The sequence below is a fragment of the Ovis canadensis genome, chromosome 6 (genome assembly GCF_042477335.2).
Source record: "Ovis canadensis isolate MfBH-ARS-UI-01 breed Bighorn chromosome 6, ARS-UI_OviCan_v2, whole genome shotgun sequence".
In the NCBI taxonomy this organism is placed as follows: Eukaryota; Metazoa; Chordata; class Mammalia; order Artiodactyla; family Bovidae; genus Ovis; species Ovis canadensis.
Genome location: NC_091250.1, coordinates 76,761,508 through 76,778,500, shown reverse-complemented (window position 1 = coordinate 76,778,500; position 16,993 = coordinate 76,761,508). Strand labels below are relative to the sequence as shown.

Here is a 16,993-nt window from a genome sequence, read left to right as displayed (position 1 = left end):
CAGAGGTAGTTTGTTACACAGCATGTGTGTGTGCATGCTAAGTGGCTTCAGTCATGTCTGACTCTTTACAATCCTATGGACTGCAGGCCACCAGGCTTCTTTGTCAATGGGATTTTCCAGGCAAGAATACTGGAGTAGATATCTCCTACATTGGCAGGTGGGTTCTTCACAGCAGTGAATAACTGATATACACTCGCCAAATAAGAAAATCAGAAAACAGATAATAAACACAGGATGAGTGGAAAGAACCAAAATCAAAACAAAAAAACCTCTTACTAAGTCTTCCCAAGTAATTAAACAATATGGAAAAGGAGACTAACTCATTGGTCCAAGCACTCAGCAGATAACCACAAGCCAGCCTGTTCTAGTGGCCATCAGCATTTTCCTGGTCCAGCTCACGGTGGTCCTGGCTCTTAGCAGCTGATACACTTTTATTTCTGTATTCACTGTGTGCCAAGTCTTTTGGTTTAGGTAGTAAGTTAACTGTAATCCTGGTTCCTAAGAGTGATAATATGTAGTGGTGATATCCCTAGAATATTCCTTTAGCTCAGGGTAAGCCTTAGATGCCTTTCTGAGCTGTTTGAATTTTATTCCTTATATGCAGTGGACAGCTATAGAAGATTATATGTGGGCGTGCTCAGTCACTTAGTTGTGTCCAACTCTTTGTAACCCATGGACTGTAACCTGCCACGTTCCACTGTCCGTGGGATTTTCCAGGCATGAATACTGGGGTGGGTTGTCTTTTCCAGGGGACCTTCCTGGCCCAGGGGTCAAACCCACACTCCTGCATTGCAGGCAGATTCTTTACTACTATACCACCTGGGAAGCCCTTATATAAAGTTATCTGACAAGACAAGGGGCCTGAGAAACCTGTATGCAGGTCAGGAAGCAACAGTTAGAACTAGACATGGAACAGCAGACTGGTTCCAAATAGGAAAAGGAGTACGTCAAGGCTGCATATTGTCTCCCTGCTTATTTAACTTATATTCAGAGTACATCATGAGAAACTGTGAGCTAGATGAAGCACACGCTGTAATCAAGATTGCTGGGAGAAATATCAATAACCAAAGATAAGCAGATGACATCACCTTTACGGCAGAAAGTGAAGAACTAAAAAGCCTCTTGGTGAAAGTTAAAGAAGAGGGTGAAAAAGTTGGCTTAAAGCTCAACATTCAGAAAACTAAGATCATGACATCTGGTCCCATCACTTCATGGCAAGTAGATGGGGAAACAGTGGAAACAGTGGCTGACTTTATTTTGGGGGGGTCCAAAATCAACTGCAGATGGTGACTGCAGCCATGAAGTTAAAAGACACTTACTCCTTGGAAGGAAAGTTATAACCAACCTAGACAGCATATTAAAAACCAGAGACATTACTTTGCCAACAAAGGTCTGTTTAGTCAAGGCTATGGTTTTTCCAGTAGTCATGTATGGATGTGAGAGTTGGACTATAAAGCAAGCTGAGCACCAAAGAATTGATGCTTTTGAACTGTGGTGTTGGGAAAGACTGTTGAGAGTCCCTTGGATGGCAAGGAGATCCAACCAGTCCATTCTAAAGGAGATCAGTCCTGGGTGTTCATTGGAAGGGCTGATGTTGAAGCTGAAACTCCAATACTTTGGCCTCTTATGCGAAGAGCTGGCTCATTTGAAAAGACCCTGATGCTGGGAAAGATTGAGGGCAGGAGGAGAAGGGGACAACAGGGGATGAGATGGCTGGATGGCATCACCGACTCAATGGTCATGAGTCTGGGTAGGCTCCGGGAGTTGGTGATGGACAGGGAGGCCTGGCGTGCTGCAGTTCATGGGGTCACAAAGAGTCGGACACGACTGAGCGACTGAACTGAATGGACCTGAAACAATCAATACTTTTAGAAGGTACCTGTGGAAACTGTTACCCCTGGCAGCATACAAGCCATGCTGACTTGGGAGGCACTGAACAAAGAAATCCCCCCTAGGTTCATAGTCCACCATTTAACTGAATGCAGGATCAAGTGTACCAAGGAGCGCATGGGTTTTACTGTTGTTTTCCCCTCCAGTTTGTACTTTTTTTTTTATGTCTAAAGCTACTAAAAGGCTAACCACCACTCCTGCTTGGGCTCGGTTTTGGTACCCAACCCAAGAGTAGCAAATTGAGCATTCCTTCTGTGTGTGGTGTGGAAACACAACTGAGGTTTCTGTTACTGTGCCAGGGATGAGGATAAAGGAACATGTGTCATTAAATTCAGTTTTGGCTGAGATTCTTTACAAGATCTCTTCATTTCCCTCAGTGAAATGTACCTCCTACATACAGAGCATCACTCAAACACCAGTTTCCACTTGGCTCCCAAGGAAGAGCAAGACCACCTCCAGAGACACCCTCCCCCCAGCCCTACCCCCATCACACCATACAACTGCCTCAGGAAAAACACACAGGGTGGGTGTGTTCCAAGTCTCCGGTCTCTGCCTGCCGATGAAAGAGAATTGCATCTGCATCTTCCCGAACCTTTGCTGTCCTGAATCAGAATTATGATTCTGGGGAGGCACTGAGAGGTGCTGAGCCTAGCTGGATTGATTTGCACCTGAAAAGGCGGAGGGGTAGTGGGGGCAGAGAAAAGGTTGAGTAGAGAGACAAGAGCCAGTAGTGTGAGTCTGGACAACCTCAGGTGGCTGGTGTGGGAAAGATTTGTAGGGAGTGCTGGCAAGAATGAGAGGTGTGTGTGTGTGTGTGTGTTTACAGAAAGACAGAGGAGAGCAAGAGGAGGGCATTTTAGCAAGTTTTATTGCATGTTAGAATGGAATCATTCTATGATATTGTTTGGAAAGACCCTCAGTGGACATGAATTTGAGGAAACCCTGGGAGATAATGAAGGACAGGGAAGCTTGCATGCTGCCGTCCACAGGGTTGCAAACAGTCAGACATGAGTTAGTGACTGAACAACAGTAAAGATGTCTAAAGTTCCCCTATTAACATCAGTTGTTGAACTGGTGCTTCATTGACTATGATGCTTGAGGTGCAGCCACATGGAAATTGCTTTCATAGGATAGTAGAAATCTTACATTTACACGGCTCTTTAAAGTACGCCACTGCCTCAGTTTGATGAAATTAATAGATCTTAAATGAGAAGGATGAGAGGTGGTCTTCTAAAAGCATGAGATATCTTTAGAGACTGTTGCCTCCAAACAAATATTCAGGAGTGCTGAGGTTTAGTGGTCTATTATAAGGCCTCATGGAGATAGTGTAACACAGTAGAAAAACAGAGTCGATAGCTGGATGATCAGGGTCCAAATCTCCATATCATCTCTTTTTTATTGGAAAGCTGGTAACCCACTTCTTAGCACCCTTGTCTCCTGAGATTATAGTAAGGCACAGCAATAACTGCCTCACAGGGAAACTGTAAAGATCAAGAAGGATACACCTTGCACCTTGTATACAGGTGGGTTTTAATATATTAATATGATGGTTGTCATTACGGGGACTCACACCCCTGGCCTCCCTCTTTGCTTCTCTGCTTCCTTCCTGGCCTGAAACAATCACTTAACTGGAAGAGAAACAGAGGCAGAGATCGGAACCCTGGCCAGCTTCTTCTGGGGGGACCCATAATAAAACTGTTGCCGGGATGGAAAACATGCTAAATGAAACTATAAAATAGAAACCTAAAATATAAGACATTGACAAGGATGAACTGAGACAGACAAGAGCTGATCTCCAGTTAGGATTTGCAGGAAACCACTTCTTGGCAGGTAGACACTCAAAACATCTGGGACTCAAATTTGCTGCACTGTCATCTTCCTAAAATTATGAAGTTCGAATAAGGGCCTTTCACTCATACTACTCAGTTTTCAATAGCTTTCTATGTTTACCTTTGTCCAAAACAATATTTTTTTAATCTTCTCACAATGTGGAAATTGCCACTGCCTTTTCATCATTCCTCCTTTCCTGACCTCTCTCAAACAATGAAACATCAACTGCTCTGGTATCGCTTTCATAAAATAAAGCAGATACCTTTTGAAAGCCTCTTAAAGTCCACAAAGTTTATGGGAACTTACATTTTTATCCATTTGAGAAAACTCAGCTCTAAGCATATTTGAAATCTTATCTTTTGATTAGAAAAATACCTGTTTTTCCTAAAGAATAAATTTTTGAGTGGATCAGAGTAACTAAATGGTAGGATAATTCTACCAGTTACCTTCCTGCTAGAGCCTACTGACCTTCACTGAGTGCAAATTCCCAGCATTTATCAGGTGAAGTGAGCCCTTTCACAGAGCTTGGAAAGATATTTTAAAGATGTTGGACAGCAGAAACCCAAAAAGAGATGAGCTGAAAAAGTCAGTCTTTGTTGTCTGTCCCGTCCTTCTCACAAGACGTAAAATAGTTGTCATTTACATGTGCTCCATTTTCACCGGGGAATATTTGTGAGTAATATAACCACAGAGAAAGGTGGTCTATGCTTCGGACTCATCCCAGCTTTTACTGTTTGTGTGATCATCCCCTCTACGGACCCCTCTTCACCTGTAAAACAAATATACCTAAGATGCCCTCCCTGCAGTAAAATTCTTTTTCTTCTCTGATTGCTTTCATCCTCTTGGATTCACATGCAAGATCAAGCAAATATTTCATGACAGCCCTAGGAGGGTTCAGCACCCAAGGTCAGAATCCTAAAATACCTATTTCCAGTTACATACACACACAGACACACACACACACACACACACAGCAACAACACACACATACCTATTTCCAATTACACACACACACACACTGGCTGTTACAACTAAAATCTGGGTGAGAAAAGACTTAATGTCCAAATTCCTATTGCAAGCAAGAATTTCATACATATATGTCTCCTGCACAGAGTCTGATGTTTCTGGATGAAACAGAATTTACCATGATCTCTAACCACCATTAAACTGAGTTTTAGGATGTGGCTTGATTACACAATACTGTCAAACTGGCCGAATAAAGGGTAGGGTTTTTAAAAGTTGTTGCTATGCCAAAGACCTAAATTTGAGGTCTTTCTCTCTGGCAACAGCTAACAGTGTCACTCACACCTAAAAAAGAATGCAAGCATCTGCAGGCAGTCACCATGCGGCTGCGTGTGTCAGCAATTGCTACAGAAGAAACACAGACCCAGATCCAGGGTCTTTGCATTCTTGCCAGGAAATGATTTTCAACTACTTTGTTTTAACACCTTCACCCCTGAATTCTTTGTAACCACAGCTCAACTCAGGGGCTAAAATACACCTATTCATGCCTTTGGAAATCTACACATGTTTATAATTTGGGATTGCTATGTGAAAACACACTTTTCTATTTATCTTCAAGTCAAGCAGCTGGGCCATCTTAATGGATTTTTCTCAGCACCAGGCCATTAAGTCACACAGGCATAGGTTCCGGGCATAGAGATCCCTCTGGCCATACTTCTTAGATCTCCATGGCCCCTGCTACTAAGGACTGCTTAACGGGTAGACGGTCAGTGACCTGTCAACTCCCTGACAAAGTACTAACCAACCTAGAAGTCTGCAGAGACACTTGAGGAATGCTGTTTGTTCTTCCCTGAGTGTCACAAATATGGGTGGAAGAAATGTCATGTGAAGAATATATTCACACAAAAGGTTGCAGCTCTACACATCCAAGATCATCTCTGCTACCTTCAAATCTACTACTCACCTGCAGTCCCCTTTCCTTCTCAAAACAGATAAGAGAATTAATGTTTCAATCTCCAATGCTTTATGTTGTAAATTTTCAAGCCTACCAAAATCCCGCAAGAACAGTACCATGACAACTGTATATCCTTTATCCAGATACAAAATTTTACCACATTCCCCTCCTTCCCTGCCCCCCTCTTTCCCCCTTCCCTCCATCTCTCCATGTGTATGTGTATATAAAATTACACATTATATGCACAAACCTCTTTTTGCTGAACATCTTGAGGATTAGTTGTACATGTTGTGACATTTCAAGTCTAAAGACTCTAGCTTTTATTCATCTAACATCAAGAATATTCCCCTATATCCACCACTGTCTTTGACAAGATAGTTAACATGTGAAAGAAATTCAACATTGAGGAAACATTGTTATCTAATATTCAATCTGCACTCAAATTTCCCCAACGGTCCCAATATATCTAATACAGTTGCTCGTTCTCAATCAAGGATCAGACATGGCATTTGGCTGTCATATCTCCTTAGCCACCTTTCATCTGCAACAGTTGGGGGGCGGGGGAGGGGTCTTCAATGACAGGACAGTTAAGGAATGTACACCAGTTGTTTTACGGAATGTCCCTCAATTTGGACTGGTCTGAATTGTTTCCTCAGAATTGGATGTAGGCTAAAGACTTTGGGAGACGTTCCATCAGGGTGATGCTGTGACTTCTTTGTGCATCCCTAGGACACCAGTTATCACTGCACCCATTATAGGCATTGGTAAGTAAGAGCATGGGCTTTGGATCCACCTCAGTTTTTACTGTTTGTGTGATCTTAAAGCTAGCTACAGTGCTTAAACATGAATACTAAATCATTTACACACCTTGAATTGCAAACTAGTAACAACAGTTATTCAAAAATCTTACTCTCTGGATCATATTTCAATACAGCTGTCTCTTTTGTCTCTATTAACTCATTTTCTCATAAACCAGGAGATGCTAACAGTATTCTATAAAAGAGATCATATGGACCATAAACACTACAGGCTTCACAAAGGAGGTGATTTTGCATTGGGTCTTGATAAGTAAATAGGATTTAGTCAAGAAGAGCAGAGAGAGATATACTCATAAGAAGTGTCATGAGAAAAGGCTTCATACATGAGAGTGAATAACATCTGAGGACCTATGAGTTGATGGTAATAATCTAGGTAAGAGATGAGGAAGACCTGCTCTAGGCCTTATCGAGTGGCCAACAAAATGCAAACAAGTAGACAGACTGAAGAAAGTTGCCACATCCTTTAATAGCTCAACTAGGGCAACTGCATGTTTATGACGCATTACTGACATCAGTGGGCAGCAGTGGTCATTTAAGTCTAATATGAATATGAACAGTGTGAGATGTTCAGTAGGACATCCAGATGGAGCTGTCCAATACACAGAATAAGAGACCTGGAGTTCAGGAGAAGAAACTTGGTGAGAAGTGATGACTTGGGTCAATGCTATGAAGAGTTGAGGTCACAAAGACAGACAGGAACATCAGTGTAGAGAGCAAGCAGACGATAGATCTGAAGAGCAAACTCTGGAAGAACATTAACAGGATGGGGAAAGGGCACAGAAGGGTAGCAGTTCTGTTTCTTGTTGGTATCCCAATTTGTGCACTGGATCTTGGAGATGTTGATCTGGTGGTAATTGGAGAAGAGAAAAGAAAAAAAAAAAAAAAAGAGCTTGACCAGATTTGTAGATTAAGGAATCATGAGTGAATGGGCAGTAACTAATTATACATAAATAAGCATTTTTTTGGACTAAAGATAACTCCACTGTGTGTTTTTTCCAACACCAGCAAGCAATTAACTCATTTCTGACACTCGTCACCTGGGGATAGTGTCAGATGTCCCAGGTCAAGGCTCAGTCCCATTAAGACTGTCCCCATAAAAAAATTAATAAAAAAAGGACTGCCCCCATTTCAGATATCAGTCTCAAGTCCAGGTTGTCAGCTGGGCTTCTGAACAACAAACTATAAACCAGAGGTTCTCAAGATCTCCTTCTTGAGTTTGAGTAATTTGTTAAGTGGCTCACAGAACACAAAGAAACACATACTTAGGTCTATCAATTTATTATAAAGAATATTATAAAGGATTCAGAACAGCTAGATTCAGAAGTAGCTGATTCATAGAGCAAGGTATGTGGGGAGGGACATAGAGCTTCCACACTGTCTGGGTATGCTACTCTCCTGGGATCTCCATGTGTTCACCAATCTGAAAACTCTCCGAATCACGTCCTTTTGGTTTTTTATGGAGGCCTCATTACATAGGCAAGACTGATTAAATCACTGACACGGGCAACTCAGTCAACCTCCAACCCCTCTCCCCTCTCTGGAAGTCAGTGGGTTGGGGCTTGAAGTTTCAACTCTTTCATCATGAGGTTGGTTCCCCTGGCAACCAGCCCCCATCTTTGGGACTTTCCAAAAGTTACCTCATCCAGGTGGGGCTGAAAGGAGCTTGTTATTAAGAACAAGATACTCCTTCACCTTTATAGAACTGGAGCCATTTCAGGAACTGATGACAGAAGACCAAGTATTATAACAAAAGACGTTTCCATTGTTCTTATGGCTTAGGAAATTCCAAGGGTTTTAGGTGCTCCATGCCAGAAACAGACAAAGTCCAAATACATATTGCTTATTACAAATCACAGTATCACACTAACAAATCAGTCAAGAAAATATAAGTGATATAGGATAGGATAAGTGGAAAACCATTACTTGGAAAAGAGGAAAAAAACAGAGAAATGATGGAAAGGATAAAATGGAAAGGAAATTCAAATGAAAAAAAAGAAGAAGGAAAAGTTAGGGGTATAAATAGGAGTAAAGCAACAGAGGTTCCCTGGTTCTCTTGAATCACATGGCCTGCCTGTTCCAACGTAGAGGCAACAGGTAAAGAACAATGCTTGATCTGCTAGAAGAAACCAACATAAACATCAATGCACGCGTCTCAAACCTTAATTTTGCTCAAATTATTTACGATTCACAGTTTAAATTAATATTTATAAAACCCTTCTCCTTAGCTTCCAGACTGAGAGCTGCTTTCTGCAGCCATGTGGGTTTCACTGGTGCTTTCCTTGACTTCTTGCTGTAAGTTTGGCTCCTACAATATTATATATTAGACTTCTAAGATCTGGAGATGCCACATGCTTGGGGCCAAACAGATATCTGTTAGCTTCATTAAAGTGATGGCCTTAACATTTGAAAAACATGGATTTAATAAAAAGTTTAAAAATAACTAATACATGTATACATTAATGCATATAATATTAATATACATAATATACAGATTTTTAATTAGATTATTTAAATCCATTTCTTCCAAATTTAAGTATCTATGTATTGACTACCTGATTCTGATGAATGAAATTAGAAAGATTTTTCATAACTAATTACCAATGTACTACTAACCAGTATGGGAAATGAAATGCACCTGCAGAAATAGCAATTCTTACAATTTAAAAAAAAAATCCATTTCATTCAACTTGCTTAAACCATGTACCTAATTAATGAGCCCCACAGTTCTCAAATGTAACTGTGTTGTTGTTGTTGCATCAAATTTCAATTAGTCATTGTCATATGACTGTGAAGCAAATCATCAGAGTCTAAGTAGGAACCTGCTTAAATTCTTGACATTTTTCTAATTGTTCTTTGCAAGACCACAGGCACAGAAGGCACCACAATGAAAACAGTCGAAGCATTGTTACTAAGCCACACATACCCTCAGCTTTCTGTGCACACATGTACCTGTACCTGTACACATGTGTATGTGAGGGCGCATGGGTGAGCCCAGACATGTGTACCGTGTTGCTTCCAGAACTAAGCTTTGTTCATACTTTTGATCTTCCACCTTTTTCTTATTAGCAAAAGGTGACAACAATTAAGCAATAAAAATTAGTTGCGAAGAATTATGAAACATCAATGCATGAAGAAGAATCCTGCATCTGACTACGTGTGAACATTTGAGTTTTACTGGTTTTAGCTGGGTAGGTTCAGAAGAACCAGGGATTTGCTTAACAATTCTCCAGATAATAGAGTCACCTCAGTGACCATTATGTCTTTAGAAAGTTGGTCTACAAATGTGGTACTTAAACGCAAGAAGATTTTTTAAGATTGAAAACAGCAATTTATCATGAAAATGCTGCTTGTTCATCATGAAATTATTTCTCTCACTGCCCCTTCTCTCCTTCATTCCAGGGGAACGCAGAGAACTGAAATGAGAAAACCATAATTACCATCGCATTCCTCCCCTCAGGTCAACTTAATTACCAGCTTCTCACCCCAAAACAAATTTAACTCTTTAAGAATGAACGTCATTCTTATCACTCATGGGAAAAACACAAAGATTAAGATGCCATTTAGGCATAACTGCAATCTTTCATTTTTAAGTGACCTCACAGTTTAATGGCTTCAATGCATTCTCATTCATGTGGAATATATACTGCAGGAAAGAATTGTAATAAATGGCATTGTCATGACCCTTAGGTTAGAGCAAAGGCATATTGGAAGATAAATCTCAATTCTGGATACTCACCAATCCTGCAATGGGGGTAGGCAATCTATTGATCTTTTTAACAAGTCCTGGCTTTATAGCATTCAGCAACCTGTCATGAAAAAGACAGAAAGTTAAGCGAGACATAAAGCAAGATGGATCACACAAATCACCTTTATCCGGGGCTACAACTAAATTGCTGAATAGGAAAAGCAGTGAATTTAAAGCATGTAGTAAATCTCAATAATCTGTGAGCCTTCGTGCATCCCAGTGAAGAACTTTGCCAACATCAAGTTTGTCCATGGCAGGTGAAGTTTTAAAATTTGGAAATAATGGGAGAAAAAAAGGATGGAAACTAGGAGGTGCTTCAGGGGAAAAGACAAAAATGTGAGCTGGACTGAGGCTGGGAGGGAACTGTCTAGGATGGGAGCCAGGTATTGCTACACACCAAGGCTGCTTCCCCATTCTCCTGGCTAAGGCAGAGGTCTCTCCAGGGATGCACTGAGTTCAGAGACCAACATCTATCTTTGCAAATAATTTGCCAAGATTAACTCTTCCTCCAGACTTTCTTGGTCTTTGAAGAGAGTGGCTTGTTAAATGTGGTGAGCTTCGCTTAAGAGAGGAAAGAATATGTTTAGCAAAAGGTTAACCAATTATATCCTGCAGATTTGAAACAACGCTGGCCATAATTCCCTAGGTATAAAAGATATGTGACCCAAACATTTGGGGGGTAAAGGTTGAAATCATGTAAAAATGGTAATACAAAGGAATGCAAGAGAAGCAACCATAGCTGTTTATCTTCAGGAAATTTCAGTTCAGAGTGAAAAGAAATAAGGAAGGCAACTTGTAAAACTAAAATAGGGTTGGCATCAGGGTGACGTGGTAGAATTGTAGCATTTGCCAACTAGGGTTTGTTCATAAGGGAATTAATGAAGGTATGGTATTGTGGAATGGAGGCATTTATTCTTATACTCAGGAATTAGAGGAGAGGCAATAAGGTAATTTATCTCAGGACACAGGGCAAAGAGAACGTTGGGACAGGGGTTTGTTTTCTACAGTTCAGGGGTAAACAAACTATAAGTCATGGGCCAAATCTGGCCCAATGCCCTTCTTTGTAAACAGGTTTTACTGGAACATAGCCTTGCCCATTCATTTACACTTTATTTACTTCTGCTTTTGTGCTGTGACAGCAGAGCTGAGTGGTTACAACAGAGAAGCTAGAGCCCACAAATCAAATAATTTTTACTATATGGCCCTTTACCAAAAGCTTTGCCAAACTCTGTTATCATTCATGCAATCAAAGATTATAGTAAATTATGAAGAACCTATGCTTAATAGATTTCCACAAACCAGTAACAAAAGATGCTTTGAAAGTGTCCAATAATTAGTTTTGAATTCAGCCTATAGTTGACCTTGACACCACTATGTATTGACAGATGGAAAAATGTTGCTACAGTGGTTATTGCAGAATATTCTGGTTTTACACTAAGAATTGCCTGTTCTTGGAAACTTTCACCCCAATTCTTCAGTGTTGCCACCAAGAGGCAATGCCCAGAGCAGACACAAAAGAGTAGTGCCTTTTGGCCCATTGAGATGGCACTCCTTTCATGAATGCACTTAATTTTAACCATGAATTTAATCTTCTTAAAAAGTGGGGGTTTTATAGCTTATCTTGAAATTATTGATTTTTCAAGTTGGAAGGCAACTTGTTCACTCTTCTCATGTTTCAGTTTAGAAAACTGAGGCCTGACGATGATGACCTAAGTGGTACAGTCAGGCCTGGCATCTGAGTTCCCTGGATCAACACATTCTCTTGGGTAGAGTTAACATCCCATAGCTTGTGATTCAAAATAAACAGATAGGATGCCTGAAAAGCAGATTTCGCATGTACAAAATTCTTAACATACATTAATTTTCTTACCAGTTCGTAACAGTGTCATTTTAAAGTGGAGTTTTAAATAGTAGTCACACGCAGTTGTTGAAAAAGGTCATTGACTGGACATGACTGTCGGCTAACCCAAGCTGGCCCCATCTTTGGCCTGTATGTTCTGCCCACCGTTCCCACGGTGGGAACCATCTTCCAGCACTCGGCCTTGAGATAGTAGTGTGTTATTGAGACTACCTGGACTGAATATGTGACTGAACCCAGTTAAAGCATCTGTATAAACAAGATTCTGGCAATATTTTCTTCATCTTTCAGCTGCCCAAGGCAAGCATCATATGTAAGTTCCTTGCATATTAACCCTGCCACCTACAAGTCTGGTGCTATCTGCCTCTATTTTTAGGCTCTCCTTGCCTTCTTTGTCAAGGAGACCAGGGGACCAGGTTTGAATCTCACTTTGGGAAATCCCGAGGTTGCCAACCAACAGCAGTGCTGACAATTCAAAAGGAACCCAAAGGATATCCAGTAAAACTTAAGTCTCCTTGTCACTGGGATCCCACGGGGCCCCAGACTAATCCCTGAAGTAACCTTAAAGATTTTCCAAAGAAAATGTATAAAGACAGCTATAATTTTTTAAAAAAAGACAGATGTAGTATATAACATGCACTGTTCTCCACCTTATTTTTCTACTTAGCAATGTATATTGGAGGCTGAATAATTTACTCTGGAGAGCAGGCCTTGTCAATATGTTTGGACCTATCTCCTATTTAATACCTGTGGATAGACTGATGCGGAGCTGTGGGGTGGGGCTGAGAGCACTGGCTCTGCAGTCCAGCTGACTGACTCCAAAGCCTAGCTTGGTCACTCACTGGGGGTGTTACTTTGGGCAAGCCCATGAACACCAGTTTTTTCAACCGTTATAGAGAAACAATGGCAGCAATTGCATAGGTGTCAGTGAGGCCTAAATGTGACAAAATATGTGAGAAGCTAGCACAGAGCCTTGTGCATAGTAAGTTCTCTATAAATGGTTCTCCACACTTTGCATGTAAGTATTTATACTAATTACATTCACAGCATTCTAGATCAACTACTTTCTCTAATACTTTAAAATTTTTCGAATGGAACAAAGTACCATTGTATCAGGTCTCATGTTCCTAATCAGTCAAAGTAGAAAAAAATACGGAGAAGGCAATGGCACCCCACTCCAGTACTCTTGCCTGGAAAATCCCATGGATGGAGGAGCCTGGTAGGCTGCAGTCCATGGGGTTGCTAAGAGTCGGACATGACTGAGTGACTTCACTTTCACTTTTCACTTTCATGCATTGGAGAAGGAAATGGCGACCCACTCCAGTGTTCTTGCCTGGAGAATCCCAGGGACGGGGGAGCCTGGTGGGCTGCCGTCTATGGGGTCGCAAAGAGTCGGACACGACTGAAGCAACTTAGCAGCAGCAGCAGTAGCAGTAGAAAAAAATAACAGATATCCTACCAAAAAAAATCATAAATTACAAGTCCTTGTTTAACAAGGTACCCATTTTGTCTTCTATATCTAAGAGCTGTATTATTTTTAGTAACGATGGATCCACCAACTCCTCTTCTATACATGTTTAGATTTTTAAAGTTTTAAATACTTTATTTATCCTTTGTAGAATTACACTTATTGGCAGAAATCTTTTCTGTTACATGAAGTTGTAAAAAAAAAAAAAAGGCATTATAATGACAGATCTTAATTAAAAGACCTAAAAAACCCTGCATTGTGATGTCTATCAACATGTTTCACAACAAATTAAAAAAAAAAAGCCATAGTGCTTTTAAATATTTGGGATATTTTTAAGATCAAGGCAGCTGTTTTTTTTTTTTTTCATGTAAACATCACTCCAGTTCCATACACAATTTATAGTACACAACAACAAAAAATAACATTGAATTCACATTGTAGAAATGCCCATCACCTGCTTATCTTGTATTTTGCATTAAACTGAGGACATTTTCTGTATTTATTAGAATCAGATGAGAAGTTTAGCAAAATAGCTGAGTCAAGCATATTATTCACTTGCAATTTTATTAAAAACCACTGTTGTCCTCCAACATATTAAATATAAACATTTTTTGAAATATTTATTGATAACATGCTTTAAAGTTATGATGATGATATTTTATATTTATGAACCTTCTGAGATATATTGTCCCCCAACTGTCCTGTTCTGCAGAGACAGGTCATGTATTCATTCAACCATTTTTATAGAAGAAAAGTCTGAGCCTCAAACAGGTGTGAAGCCTTCCCTGGAGATATGCACATAGACACGCAGCCAGAGGGCAAAGCCTACCACAATAAAGTCCAACTTCGGTATGTGTCATCACAGCACAAAACAAAAACAACAAATCAAAAAAAGAAAAAAAACCCTCAGAGGAAACAAACAAAAACCAAAAAACCCAATAAACACTATCTAAACACAATGGGAGAATATCAACACTAGGTGGGAATACAAGGAAAAAAGAAGTGGTTATCTGCTGAGAGATGGTCAAGTGTAAGACACACTGGATCCAAGTTTCATTTATGCGTACATACAACATCCTCAGGAGCAACTGCAGAGAAAAGGAGGTGGCCATTCATTTGTGGCAACTCCCCTCCCAGTGGAATCCCACACAGGTTTCCCACCTGTGAGCCCCCAAAGCTGCAACTAGAACAGTCTGCCCTCTCTATCTGGTAACAGATTATCTTCATACTCATCTAAAGACATTTCTGGGGCTGTGGCATAATTTTATATAACAAAAAAATTAAACATTATTATTATTCCACATCTCCTACATAAAATGTACCCACAACTACCATGGAGACGCAGACACAGAGAACAGAGTTGCAGACACAGCGTGGGAGGGCGAAGGTAGGGCGAACTGAGAGAGTAACATGGAAACATACGACACCATATGTAAAACAGTTAGCCAGTGGGAAATTGGTGCATGACACAGAGAGCACAAACCAGTGACAACCTAGAGGGGTGGGGTGGGGTGGGAGACGGGAGGGAGGTTCAAGAGGGAAGGGAAATATGTACACCTGCAGCTGATTCATGTTGATGGCAGAAACCAACACAATATTGTAAAGCAATTATCTTCCAGTTAAAAAAAAAAGAGAATCACATCTGAAGATTTGGTGAAGAAAACAAAAAGAAAACAAAAAGATTAAAAAAACTGGAGATACGGGAGCTGACTAGGATGAACTAATATTCAGATATGTATTGATGCAGCAATTATTTATCAAGTGCTTGCCTTGTGTGGCACACTGTTCTAGCCCCAGGGAAGGCAGGGCTGGAGCAGACAGACAAAAGAATTTGCCCTTTAGAACTTCTCTTCTTGGAACAAGTGAAGTGTGGGGGGAAGTAGGAAGAATATATTATAAACAAGTAAATAAATGAGAGGAAAATTTCAGATCACATAAGCCCTGGGAAGACAAGCATAGGAGTAACCCATGCAGGTAGCATTTAAATCAGCTGATCAGAAGGCTGCCTTGGGGAAGTAACACCTGGGGAGAAAATGAGATGACATAAAAGCATCAGCCAAAGAGGAACTGCAGACAAGTTTCAGGTGGACTGAACAGTAAGGAAGAAGGCCTGGTGGCAAGAGTGGGCTCAGTATATTCAAAGCCAGTCTGGCCAAGCAGAGTGAGTGGAGGGAGAAACATATGGCCTGATAGCCAAGGTGTAAGCAACATTCAGGCCCAGGTAAGCTGTCTGGATTTTTCCTAAGTACAGTGTACTTAGAAGTACATCACATTTTTTTCAGTGAAGACTGAAATGATCTGATTTGTACTTTTAAAACATCACCATATGCAGGCAGTATTAAAATAAATTTATAACTATAGGTATATAGAAATCTTTTATTTCTTAAAAAATCATGAGTATCACATAGATGAATAAAACACCATAAAAAACTTATAGCAGTCAGCAGTGTTATCATGAGGAAAGTGCAACGAATTTGGCGGAGGCTGTCTAGGTTTTAACAGATAAAACATACATTTAGCTATGAGCTCCTGGAAAGTCCCTTGATCACAGTCTCAGTTTTCCCCTTAATAAAATGGAAATCTTGAAAACCTGACCTTCCATCCAACACTGGTGAGGAGCCAGTGGGACAACATGTGTTGCTAGAATTTGGTAAGTGGAAACTTGCATATTCACATTCATTTGGTATACTGAGCAGGTCCCTTTCTGCTAAGTAAGTGCAAGTTACTTTAGTTTCAACTTTTCCATAAGCCAGCTGCCAAAGACTAAAATAAGCTTTACTTCTTTTCTGGCCACCTCTGGACATAAACCTCACATAAAGAGATCAAGTCAACAGATGTGTACAGCTTGCCTAATATATATATCTGGTAAGAAACAACTAAAAATAGGAAGAAAATTTTAATCTTGGATAATCCTCAATTACAAAAAAAAATCAATGATATTGAAAGGAAAAGGAAAGTGAAGTCACTCAGTTGTGTCCAACTCTTTGCAACCCCATGGACTGTAGCCTAGCAGGCTCCTTTGTTCATGGGATTTTCCAGGCAAGGGTACTGGAATGGCTTGCCATTTCCTTCTTCATTGAAGGTAAGCAAAAATACATGTGTTTCTTATATGAAAGGAATGATTCGGTGTCTACTAAACTCTTACATTCTAAATCTAAAACACACTGTGACCTATTTCAAGTAAGGCTGCTCACGTGTTCTTTCACATACTCAACAAACATTTATTGGGCATGCATGATGTCCCAATCTGGAGCTGGGCACGGGGACACAAAGACCCCAGGTCTTTCCCTCATGGGGTGTGCTCGCTAAGAGATTTAAAACCTACAGGAAGACTCGAACTAGGCACATATGTGGTTCATTGTCATGCTACCTAATGCTTGGCTATCATGAGTTTTTGAGAAGGTGAATTAAAGACATTCGGAGATCAGCCCTGGGATTTCTTTGGAGGGAATGATGCTAAAGCCGA

At 40.4% G+C, this 16,993-nt stretch overlaps 1 protein-coding gene across 31 annotated transcripts in view; it reads right to left on the bottom strand.

The window, feature by feature from the left end:
* LIMCH1 (LIM and calponin homology domains 1) overlaps positions 1–16,993 on the bottom strand; it is a 353,514-nt gene that overhangs the window by 174,479 nt on the left and 162,042 nt on the right. For all 31 annotated transcript variants that reach the window (XM_069593986.1, XM_069593988.1, XM_069593987.1 and 28 more), the window contains exon 3: positions 10,193–10,262. In XM_069593986.1, coding sequence (XP_069450087.1) covers positions 10,193–10,262 — 70 coding nt within the window. The remainder of the gene's footprint in view (positions 1–10,192; positions 10,263–16,993) is intronic.